At 36.7% G+C, this 12,678-nt stretch overlaps 3 protein-coding genes across 3 annotated transcripts in view; 1 reads left to right on the forward strand and 2 right to left on the reverse strand.

Moving 5' to 3' along the window:
* Positions 1 to 481: 481 nt before the first annotated feature.
* LOC140931954 (uncharacterized) overlaps positions 482 to 12,678 on the forward strand; it is a 28,898-nt gene continuing 16,701 nt past the window's right edge. The window contains exons 1-6 of the mRNA XM_073381635.1: positions 482 to 865; positions 1,013 to 1,261; positions 1,676 to 1,684; positions 2,207 to 2,488; positions 3,343 to 3,576; positions 3,932 to 4,365. Of these exons, the coding sequence (XP_073237736.1) occupies positions 482 to 865; positions 1,013 to 1,261; positions 1,676 to 1,684; positions 2,207 to 2,488; positions 3,343 to 3,576; positions 3,932 to 4,365 (1,592 nt within the window). The remainder of the gene's footprint in view (positions 866 to 1,012; positions 1,262 to 1,675; positions 1,685 to 2,206; positions 2,489 to 3,342; positions 3,577 to 3,931; positions 4,366 to 12,678) is intronic.
* LOC140930709 (uncharacterized) lies at positions 5,871 to 10,600 on the reverse strand. Its single transcript, XM_073380418.1, has 5 exons — positions 9,292 to 10,600; positions 8,483 to 8,697; positions 7,812 to 8,009; positions 6,994 to 7,155; positions 5,871 to 6,466 (listed from the first exon to the last, which is right to left on the reverse strand). Exons 1-5 carry the CDS (start codon positions 9,503 to 9,505, stop codon positions 5,927 to 5,929), a joined length of 1,329 nt encoding a protein of 442 aa, XP_073236519.1. The 5' UTR covers positions 9,506 to 10,600; the 3' UTR covers positions 5,871 to 5,926.
* Positions 9,603 to 12,165, reverse strand: LOC140930704 (uncharacterized). Its single transcript, XM_073380414.1, has 2 exons — positions 10,620 to 12,165; positions 9,603 to 9,751 (listed from the first exon to the last, which is right to left on the reverse strand). Exons 1-2 carry the CDS (start codon positions 12,127 to 12,129, stop codon positions 9,603 to 9,605), a joined length of 1,659 nt encoding a protein of 552 aa, XP_073236515.1. The 5' UTR covers positions 12,130 to 12,165.

Here is a 12,678-nt window from a genome sequence, read left to right on the forward strand (position 1 = left end):
AGATTGTTATAGAGGGAAAATTAATGTTTCTGATCGTTTGTGTTTTATTTAATAAAGGGTTTTACTTTGACCTTCGACAACTGTGTTCTTGTTATTGCTCATTGCCCAGCACTCGCTCACGTAAGTTTTCACACCTAATCTGCGGCTACAGGGTGGCTGGCAAGGACTGTCAATTTTCTTAATGTTTCCGACAACAACACCGGTGTTTTTTGTCCTTTTAAACAACCGTGATTGAGATGTTTTGTGTCAAAACACCGTGAGAGCTGAGAAACAATAACAGTCAACACTCGGCACTTGCTGCCAGTGACTGTTGGGGAAATGTCTCTGTTTTGGTTGGCACGACATTCTCGTTCCCAGAGTTTCGATCCTTTTGGTCAGCGGCAGGGATCGAGAGCTCTGGTTGGTTCCTACTCAGGAAACTATTTTCATTGGCTGTTGAAACACAAAGGGAATCAAACCGGAAGTTTTCTTCGAAGTCAACATGGCTGACACAGCTGCATGTGGTGATACACCAACGAAGCCGGTCTCGGGCTTAAACAGGCTTGTTTGCAGAACGTGCAACCAAAATATTGTTTTGAAAAACCATCCTGTAGATTTACATGGCAGCAAAGCTAAGGAAGAAGGCATAGAGAAGGATCTTGAAAAATTTTTCGGTCTAAAAATTGCTTGGGATGATGGGTTTCCATCGCGTATATGTCGACCCTGTTACTTGAAGCTGTCAAAAACTCGTGAGTTTGATAAAATGATTAAAGAGTCGAAAGCCCAGCAAGAATCGGTTATTAGGGCAAAAAGAGGAAAGTCCTTTTGGGACAGTCCGTCCTCAGCCTTTTCACCTGGATCAAAAAGAGAGAAAAAGAGGAGTAAGGTAAGTTTTTACATGTTCATGGTCCATGTACCCTCGAAATGTCAACACATATTTTGAAATACTTTGACATTTTTGCGGCACGCAAATAAATGCCTTAGTTGATGAATTTGACAACTTTTCCACTGTCATTTTATGTGAATGATGCAGGCAACGGATAAGAAAACGTCAGCACTTAGAGTACCACTGTTTCCCCCAGGAGTCATCAATCAAAATGTTCCCCGTCTTCGCACAATTTTACCTGCTAAGCCCAAAGAACAAGAGGCAGCTGTTGAATCTATGGAAGCGCTTTCACATAAGACAAGGAAACTTCCTCCAGGCATTGTCCCCTCTGAGATGAAGCAACCATCAAAAAGTTTTGAAATTCTTTTAAATTCTGGACTGCGAAACCCAGCACTGGTAAACTTGCAGTGTTTTAAAAATCATGGCTGAAGTTTAAAATCTTCAAATTTTCAAGCATGATTTTTAAGGTCTGCACCCTGACGTTGTGTTGAAAAGTAATAATAAACAGTTAAGTTGGAAGATACATGTATGTCCAAAACAGTCAGTACGAAATCTAGATGATGGGTTTCAGCTGACGTCTCTAAGAAGTAGTGGACTGGTTTTTTAGGTATACTTTCCTTTAAAGCCATCACTGTGGCATGTGTGCCTGACATAACCATACCAGCTATATCAACTCTCAGGATTTGTAAAAAAGTAATTACAAATATTCTTTGATATGCTAACAATATTATGCTTCATTCATCAGATTTGAAGGTACAGTATGTTGTGTTTTTAAAGGACTTTGTGATTATTATGTTGCTTTTCCCCCAGTGTCTGCAAGTAAGTGCTCAGCTAGCTTTATTTTAGCTGTAAACTGTTGTGTTTTACTACTGTAGTGACAATTATTAAACAGGAAGTTGGTCAGTGATGAACATTACTGCTCACCAGCAGTAATAACAAAATGTTCGTCAAACTTCCGTATACTTAAAGGTAACTATGTATCTAGATCTTTATATGTTTTCTACATGATCATGCATACGATAACTTTTCAAAAGTAGAATCAGGGCAAAAATTGCAAGATTTCAGCTTTAGCTGCCTTACAATCCTCACTACTTGCAGCATGTTGAGAACTCAAAAAATTCTGAAGCTGTTGCTGTTATAATTTATCTACAGTTTTCATTATTTTGCAAGTCTGATAAGAACCCATGGAATCTGAGACTTTTAACTGAAGAAAAATATCCACTATTTGATGGCTATTAACGGTACATGCAATCTAGATTGAACATGCAAGATAAAGAAATTCTGTAAATGGACTCAATTCTTTTCAGATAATTATTGTAAAAAATATTATTTTATCATAAGTTTTTTGATTCTTTTTTTTTCTTTTTTGTTATTGTTCATATTAAGACAGAAGATAAGCCTTGTGTAGATAGAAACACTTTGGAGATTCTTAAAATACTGACCAGAATGATGGCCACTGGGGCAACACTTAACCAAATAGGAGAAGTTGTTATGAAGGACAAGGATCTTAGAGATGTAGTAAAAGCCACATTACTGAGGGATGTTGATGACCAGTGTAAGAAGCTCTGTAAGAAAAGTGATGAAAAGTCCTCTGTTTTACGTGTTCCACGGTCGAAGCACAAGGTAAATTAGCTTTGTGAGAATAACTTTTACTTCCAAAAATGGTAGTTTATGGTTTAATACTGTTCTCAAATTAAACCCTTTGCAGGTTAACTCATAAGCCCCAATTTGGTTATTCATTAATTGACTTTGTTTAGAAATAAATATCCACAAACATATACCATTAAGTACTATAATGGAAAGTGCAAGCTTTATAGCCTTTTGTGCTTTTTGTATGAGAGGTTGGAATTAAAGATTATTAGTAAATTATCTTAATGCCTATCAGGGAAACTAATTAACACACTGTGATTCAGTAATCAAAGCATTGTTGCTTTAGCTATGTGGAGCTTGTAAGGCAAAAATTAATTAATGTTGTGTTGCAAATTAAACTGAGGTTAGAAAATTTGAGAATCAAACTTTGTTGAAACCATTCAATGGTTGATTCTCAATTCTGCATCTCTTACCTGTAATGTCAACAGTAAATATTGGATTAGTATTAGTAGAGAAGACAAAAAAAGCACCTATTTCTACTAACTGTTAATAGTCATAAACGCAAACTGAAACGTTTGATACCTTGGCGAGTTACAGTCATAGTTAATTGTTTTGTCTTTGGTTTAAATTTTATCCCCTTACTTTTATTTTTATTTACAAATATAAATATACACATATGTACCCCCCCCCCCCCAAAAAAAAAGAGGAGGGTAGGGGGAGGGAGGGAGAGAGAAAGATAGAGAGAGGCGATAATGGAAAATAATATTATTTTGCATTTGAAATTAATAATATTATTGTTTATGTTGCAGCTTGCCTTACTTAATTCCTTTATAAGTGTGATGACATTGTTATTTTATTGTCTCATTCTGAACTTGAATGTTTATTAGAGCCTTGAAAACTTTACATGGGAAAGCATCATTATGGAAATGAGTCAGCATGCTCCAGATGTATTGGATTTCCTGGTAACTATTGCGGTGCCACAGATGAAAAGAGATTCAGAGCAACAAATTCCACCTTTATGTACTGCCTATGGAATACTGATGAACTCCAGGTGGAGAGAACTTAGCCTAATCCAGAAAGTGAATAGTATTCTTCTTGGGTTTGGAAATGCTACTGAAAGGGTAATAATATCAATTTTATTAAAAGACTTTCACTATTACTTTGACTTTTTACTATTATTAGTTAAAAGATTAATTGACTATTAGCCCAAAATAATATATAAATTATTAATGTTATATGGTTATATGACATTCTTTACATTTTGGGGAGACTCTGAGGTTATTGTGACATGGTTGAAATTGTTGAGTCAAGTAAATTAATCTATTTAAGATGCACTTGTCTCATATTTTAGTTTAAATGCTAGCGTAAATAAATATTGTATATAAATTTTGCTTACAGAGAATTTTCAGTAGGTTATAATGTGAAAAGCTGACCTTTTATCGTTATTATTAAAAAACTTCTTTTATTTTATTTCAGACAATGAAGAGGCTAAATAGAATGGGGATCACTGTCACAAGAGATGGGTACCGTACTATCATGGATGACATTGGTGCTGATCTTATTGGTCGTGTCAGACAGAATATAGCTGCTGGTCATGAACCACGAATTATATTCGACAACCTGGATTTCAAAATTTTAGTCAACATCATCCTTACAAATCACAGAAACACAGATCATCATTGGATTGCTCACTTCCTGACTTTTGATAGGGTGTCTTCACAGAACCTTGATGACTCCAAACCACAGGTGGCAGATGTGAAGGACTTTGAAAACACTGAGTATCTTTTAAACAAAGATGAACTGGAGAAGCTTCGCAGCGATTTCATTGTCCTAGTTGCTCGTGTTTTGAAGGAATTCTTTAAGTGTGTGGAAGCTTTAGGAGACGTTATACCCAAGCACATCTCTCACAGGTGCAGTTGTCAATATTATTGACAGTTATATTTTGTTGAAATGACATTCACTCTTTAACTCACTGAAAATTTGCTAATTAAATATACAGTAAGCGTCACCAAAACTTTACCTAATGTTGATCAATTATTAGTGTCTTTGGTTTGTTTTGTGATCTATGGAAATTAACTGGGAAATCCAGACCTGTCCAATCACAAGTGGGGGCCCTGTGCACATGTGTGCCGTTTTCCAAATCATCATTATTTCGCTTCATAAGGTAAAAAACTATGTTCACTACCTTTCATGTCTTTACAAAAATGTTATAAGAAGCAGATCGAATTGCTTCATTAGGTGCGGAAAATTGTTTGTGGGCAATTCATTTGTCATATCATTGTTATTATAAGCTTTTTTAAATTAATGCCATGGTGCATTTGATGGGTTCAGTACCCACAGGGACAGTTGTATAAAACTTGCACTACTAGTGTGAACAATGTGAAAAATATGTGAAAATCATGTGAAATACATGTGAAATTTTTTTACCCTGTGAAAAATGCTGTGAAAAAAAATATGTGAAATTTTAGACCATGTGAAAAAACATGTGAATACCTTATGTCAATTTCACATGCTGTTTAACAGGTATGGACTATGTGAAAAGTCATGTGAAAACCTTTATCCATCTCACATTGAGTTTCACATGTATGTGAAATAGAAACACCCTGTCAAAAACTATGTGAATTCAAAGTTGGGTGAAAATTTTAAAAACATACATATATATACTTGCACTTACTGATGATATGTGTAAAAAGAAGTTAACTAAACTTTTTGAGCTATCATAGAACCTTTTCAATAGTTATGCTTATAAATATATTTAAATGCTTTATTTGATACTGAATGTTCACTACTTAGCCATTTTTCACTGCTCACCTCTAGATCTGTCAAGCCAATGTAGTCATATGTTAGAAACTGCATATGCATGAAACTGAAACACTACATTATAGAAAACTACGTATAATCTGATTTTACTGAAAATCTCTTATTGAAGTGTGGAAGTTCTCTGGATTATCTGACTTTCCATGTACCATGCCAGAGTATGGTGCGAGATGTACATGTAAACCTGAATTATTTTAAATTAACTGTTGGTCAACCTGCACTGGGGTCACCTACCCATTCCCCAAGGTAAGGGTGACTTGTTAAAATGACATGGGTTTGAATAATGTGAATAAAATAATGATTTGTCAACAAGATACAACATTTTAGAGCGGTTTTCATTTGAGTGTCGAAAAGTAATTGGTTTTGCACTTTCTACACGATGCGATTGGCTTAAAAGATTCGCGCCACCTTTTCATCCAATCAGAAGTAAAACCAAAGCCAATTGTGACGCGCTCGCATGCATTTTCCCGCGCTTTGCGTCAGCCACATGTAATTACTTCGAGTTTTGATTGGTTCAATGTATTGTCTGTGTCCTATGTGATTGGCCAGAGTAATTACTTTGGTTTTGGTTTTACGACACTCAAACGAAAACCACTCTATAAGGCAAAGGCCTGTGTAAAACATATGGCATAATTCCATGGCCAGGCTATTTGTTTAAATGTTCAAAATCCATAAAAGCGATTCATTCTCATCATCCACAGCTGTTACAAGTGGGAAAGAAAGGCAATTAAATACAACAGTCTTCATTTCAAATAATGTTGTGTCAACATAGTACAGAAGGCTCTCAAGGTCTTGTTTGCATGATGTGTAAAGTTTTATGGTCACAAATTCAGTTTCTTTGCCAGAAAGCTGATCATGCATCGTGAGGAAATGAATTATCCTTCCAATTTGTGCTTTGTCTTGATCTGCACAACTGATATTTACTACCGAAGAGACAACAGCTCCAGAATCCAGTGTGAAGGATTTTAACACTGATGTCTTTCCATGCAGTTGTTTCTCCATGGAAAATGTTCGCTTAACATCTTGCTCCCTGTCAGTAGCTAAGGAAAAGGCACCACAGCCCACCAGGTCCTCTGTTTCTTGTTTAGTTAGTTGATACTGATTGGAAGGGGTTTCCTTGTTGTTATTTTCAGTATCCACATCCAAAGGCAAAAGGCGCCCTGAAAGTTTCATGAACTGTACCCAATCAAATAGCTGATAAAAATAAATAACATGATCTGAGTTAATCATCTTGAAATTATACACATTTGGTGCCTATTAACAAAAAAAACTATTACAATATAAAACTAATTGCTGGTTAAGAATATTGTATGCAACTGCAACCAACATTTTGGAATTTCAGTTGGATTTACAGATCAGGCCCCATGGAGGTGGAAAGACTTAAAAAGCTGTTCCAGTTAAATGAATTGAAACCATCATTTAATTGCCTGTTTTTGGACTGAACCATTAATTGCTTCTTCCATCCCTTTCCTTTTATGAATTTTAATTAATAAAAACATTATATGTGTATTTATTTGCAGCTTGAACTTGCCTGTGCTAATTACAAACATGAAAAAACCCTAAAAGATGTTTTTATTTTTAGAAGGTAGTGTTATGGAAAGGGACACTCAGTCAAGGGAGGGGTCCTTTATGAACGACATACAGTAAGCATTCTCACATGTATGTTATATAATTCAAAGTTATACATATATACACTGAGAAAGCAGTTCTTTTGGACTCACTCTGTATGTTTCCATAACAGTAGCTTCTGGAAAACGCCGATTTTTGACCCTCTGACAGATCCAGCTGTTGAATCGTTCATAGCAATACATCCACCAACTGTGGACTGGGCCTTGTTGCTCGATCCCATTTACAGAATGGCGCAAGATGTGAAGACTTATGGTCTAGACAAAGAATCATTGTGTAATGTGTAATGTAAGTAACATCATATGGTCTGAACATGCTCAGAGAAACACAGTTTCTGATATACAATAATATATAATCAATCCGCTGGCCAACAGCAGTGCCACATTGCAATATTCTCTATGTTGTTTATTTTTATGTACACCTGTTTGTAATTAAAAACCCTTCTGGTTTTCAAGAGGACATCTTATTCTTTATTACAAAAACTACAAGAAACAGCCGAATAAAAGAACTAGTGGATTGAGAACCTCCAGGCTGAAATTTGGTCAGAACAAATTCAGCCTGAGAAATGAAACATGTCCTCATGTTAAAAAATAGGGTATCACAAATTGGAAAACAGTGGGGCTGATCTATGTGTGCTGGACCATTACAAACACACATTACAGTATTTCACAGTAGGGATTGAAGCTGCTAGAGTACAGGCTGGTTTTATGGTTTCATTTAATAAAACAGTGATTGCATAATGTTACATACATACATACATAAACTTTATTTCAGTGTCAATGTATTTAGCTGACATCAGCTAATTGGGGACACTACACTAGTACAAAAATTTAAAATATATATGTACATACATAATAAACTCTATATAACAGTTAACAGTTAACTTATGATTATGTAATGATTACTAAAGTACCTGAACACTAATAGGGAAGTCACGTTCTAACTGTGCACAGACTTCATTTACTTCCTTTTCCAAGGCAGGCAAGTCATGCAATTCCTGAGTGTCACTACAAATCTTTTCAAGAACATCCAGGAGGCGGAAGAGTGAAATCCTTTGGTTTCGTCCAAGAAGGCCTCTTAAGCAGAACTTTAAGATTCCATCTGTGGCAAGCTAACACAATAAGTTATAAAATAACAGTCAAACGCCACTTTTCAGCCTACTCTAAAGCTACATGTATTAAGTAACCACCCTACTTTTCTATTCAAAAACAGTGTAGTCACAACCTTTCTACCTCTTTTAAGCTGCGACAACCAGTTCCTCGGACTGGTGATTTAAAAATTAATTTTATATAAAAAATTTTTGGAATGTCATCACTAAACACAATTCCACACACACATGTATTTTAAATATACATGTTCACAATTAATAAACAGCTAACACACTTGAAAAATATAATAAGTGAAAAGATGTAACTTATGTTCAATTCGCTACATGTACATGTACAGTAGACAATCAAAACCTAAAGAAAACTGCAGCACAGGACTGTCTACTTGGGTAAATATACACACCATGCGGATGGCCACCTTCTATTTGGCAAATACTCAACATTACTTGACACATATACAATACAAATGTTTTTGTACCTGTTTCCAGTCATGTGATTTGAGGTATGGTTTCTTACAGAAGAAAGCACATGGCTTCCAGCCATAACCTGAGGGCACGCACACATTAAGTGCACGCTTATCAGCCAGTTTGAGGTCCGCACTAGACAGACGAAATGGAGCAGCAGGCAGCATGTTTCTCTCGCTCTTTGATTTGCCTCTTTTTCTCGCTGTTTGTTCTGTTTCGGTTTCATCACCTAGAAAACAACAAAATAACAATAAAACAGATCCGACCATAAAAACCTTAATGTTTTTTACTTCGCAGATGGATTTAAACATTCTGAATTGAGCTGTTTTGCTTTGTAAACTCCAGTGCAATACAAAAAGGCAATACAGAAAGCAAATTTACTGTGTGAATGTATTCACGGCTAATTTGAAACTGAAAAAGGAAGTTGCCCTCCAAAATACCGTTACTGTATTTGACTGGAAACAACATCAGATGTTTTCTAAGGTTTTTTTGACCAGAAAATCACCTTCAAATAATGTTGAGCTGCAGTAGATCTTTAGATAAAGCAAAAATTTATTGTTTACTTTGTTCACATTGAGCGATTTTTCACGATTTATGCAAGTTTTGATTAATGCGATCGGATGCAAGTTGAGGTTCATCATCATGCAAAATCACACAACTGGCCGGCCACAGTTTTGTGAGGTACATGTACATGTAACTGTAAAACAAAAACAACAAATCAATGACTTAATTAAACCTAGGTTTGCCTGTTTGAAAAAGTAGAGATTATAATAATGAGGTGGCAAAATTAATGTGGCCACTGGTATAAAATGTAGAAACCTACTTTGTGTGGCCTTTCCAGCTGCTTCAGGCTCGTCAACTTGCTTTTCCTGTAGCCAGCATCCTTGAAAACGACCCAACTCTTTTTCTGCCTTTCTAACTTTTATGCTATCACCTTTACCAGTAATTAAGTCAAAAAATGTGCAAACAATATTTTTGAGGTCATGCATCAGGTCAGGAAAAGCTTGATTTGGCCTGTCATAGTTGGGCAACAACATGAAACAGTTGACACCTCGTGATCCAGTAGCTTTAGCAACATTACTGGCTTGTGCTTTGTTTTTTGCTCTGTTGTGGGCAACTGAATTCCAAAGAATATCACTGATATTGGCTTCTTCTGGTGCTGACCTTTTTTCTGGTTTGAAGTCTGAAAAAGGACCTTTTCTGTTTACGCAAGGGGTGATCTTCACTAAGATAGCGTCTGTTTTCCAGATAGACTACCTTGTCCAAAGAGGACACAAATTGCCCTAGGAGTAATAAAAAAGAGAAGCAAAGGAAACATTGTACCATACACTGCATGTATTTAATGACATTTTGACCCAAAAATATTCATTTCAATAACATTTCAGACTTACAGCCGGTTAGCTTTACATTAAGTATTGGTCTTGTCTGATCAAATTGCGACTTACATTTGAGGACAGAAAAAAGTAATTACTAATCCCCATGAAATTCCAAAAAACTGAGAGGCAAAACTCCTCCCTTCCCTTTAATAAACTTACCTATTGACTTCTGATGATGTCAGTGAAAAGGCATGAATGTATGAAACGTAGTAATTTAAGTTGGTGGAATGTTTCAATAGAAAACTTTAGATGTCACATGATACGCGATATAAAAGCTGTAATGTACTTTCAGGGCATTGTATATTATATTGATTTCTTCTGCTGTGCACAAGATTAAAAGCAAGTACGTATTAAAAGCTTACAGAACAATAAGTAACAAATTGTGATGTCTATTAAAATTTGTTTGCAGACTCGGCATCAGGAGCATTAGAAAACTACATGGTTAAAATAGTAAGATGGTCACGCATTACATGTAATTTCCCAGGGTTGGAGGCATTTGATCGCCTTAATTGGGGCATTTGAATGGCTTTTTGGCTCAGGGAGAGGGGGATTTGAACACTAATTTACTAAAAATTCAAATACCCAAGGGGTTGTCTGGGGGGGGGGGGGAGGGATTTCGAAGCCTCGATTTGACCGGTACACAAGTTTGTAATGGTATCATCCAATTATCATTTTGTGGAGGTATTTGAAAAGTTAAGCATTGATAAGATAATGAGTAATGATGGCAACATGGTTCACTTTTTAGTATTATATTGTTCAGTTTGAATTGCCTTACCTCTAATCTCACACCACATGCAACCTTGTAAGGCAGTCTGGCCTGCTGCTGTAAAAACCTTTCCCAGACCAGGATAGTCAAGAACATAACTCATCAGGGCAACTTTGAATGTAAATGACGCATTTCTGAAGGCATCAAAAAAAGTGGCACCAGACAGTTCCAGAACTTCATCTACAACTATTTCAAGGTATGGATCAAGGTGTTTTGGCTCTTGGCCTTCTGTTTGAGCTGAAACTATACCAGCAAGCATGATATTCTCAAACAGATTGCGTACGTTCCTAGGTAGGTTAAGGGCAGTAAGCATAATTGGCCACATTGAGTAATTGACCTTATTGCTACTAAACGGATTGACACCATCAGTGGAAAGTTGTAACAGCATTCCTCGGAGATCGCCATTGCAGAATCCTTCCTCCGAGAAAGCTTGTTTCCATGAAGGGGAATCATGAATGTCACGCATAATGGAAGAGTCTTCACACGCATCACGATTATCAGCATGGCTCTGAATGACTTCAGAAATACTTGCGTTTCCAAACATTCTTCTCCAACGAGGTCCAAGAGGAAAATAAAGAAATCTTCTTCTAGCATTAATCTTGTTGCCCCAATATCGATTAGATCCGCAAATGGGACACTTTTGCAGCTTTGAATAGTCGTATCTACTAGTCTTGCGAAAGATGACACAGTCGTTCAGACAAACATGGTAAGATACTGTTGGAAGCAGAAATGGCTTGACAAAGTTGTACGCTGCATCGTACGACCCAGGAAGGTTATTTGGCTGTGGTAACAAATGCTTCTTCAATCGCAAAAGATCAGATAAGGCACTTTTGCTGGTGGATGGGTGTTCAGTAAACCACATAAAATAACTCGCTAATGCTTGAAGAACAGTGATATCACTATTTTCAAAAAGAGGAATCTTGGCATTTTCGCTGTCATAAATGTCGTGTTCCATTTCAAGGTCACAGTCTTTGTGGTCAGAGCTACTATAAGAAGGTAAGGATTCATTACTCCCACTATCGTCGCTTAACGCGGCTAAATCATGTTCTATCAAGACTTCATTGTCACAAGATGAACTCGTAATGTCGATTTCGTTTTGAATTATTTCGCCATCACTTTGCTCACTAATACTCGCTGAATCTATCCGACGTCGTTTGAAATTTCTGCCGCAGTTTTCCTCACTTGAATATGATAGTTCCGCAAATGAATCATTGCCATCATGTCTGTAATCGTTCGTCTCAGCCAACAATTCATCCCTGCTCCCGCTTTCAGATAACTGATCATCATGATCATTGTCATCATGTCTGTAATCGTTCGACTTGGCCAACAATTCATCCTCGCTCCCGCTTTCAGATAACTGATTATCATGATCACCTGAATATCGGCCAAACACTTCTAGATGCCTCTTCACGATCTTAATTGATTGGGTGCATTCGGATTTGCAATTTTTGCAAGGACAAACATGGTCTTTACTTGCTGTACGTTTTTTATCGCTCATGTGCTGCTCCGAGTATGGCATCTTCCTCACTCGTCGTTCTCGTCCGTGCGTTGCATAACAGATCTCGAATGTCAGTAGTTAAATATTGACCTTTCGTTTACCATATACGGTGCGTAGTACACAGGGAGCCCGAGCGCTCACCGTGCGTGAGTCCTGACCGACAAGGGAATTTAAACTGTGAATGGAAGTTGCTCTCGTACAATCTGTGACTCAATCACCCCAGAAACGTATTTCGTTTTTAATTTTTATTACAAAGTACATAAGTTTTTTTTTTTTATAGCGATAAAGCGCAATATTTAGCTATAAAGCGCTAGGGCTCCCTGGGGTGAATTGAGTCGGTGATCATTAGTAAATAAATGACCCCACTTTTACCATATATGTAATACAATCAGAGCTTCAAAACGAACGGCGCCAAAAGTGTAGTGTTCGTGCACGCGGTTCCTATAACTGATCTCGATACTTCGATCTAAAAGAATCGTTCTCGTAGCTTCTTTAATTTTGAAATGGCAAATCACGAGCAAAAAGTAATTTGCGAATTTCTCGCTTTGTTGAAAACAAACCCAAATGCTT

This window comes from Porites lutea, chromosome 3, assembly GCF_958299795.1.
Source record: "Porites lutea chromosome 3, jaPorLute2.1, whole genome shotgun sequence".
Taxonomy (NCBI): domain Eukaryota; kingdom Metazoa; phylum Cnidaria; class Anthozoa; order Scleractinia; family Poritidae; genus Porites; species Porites lutea.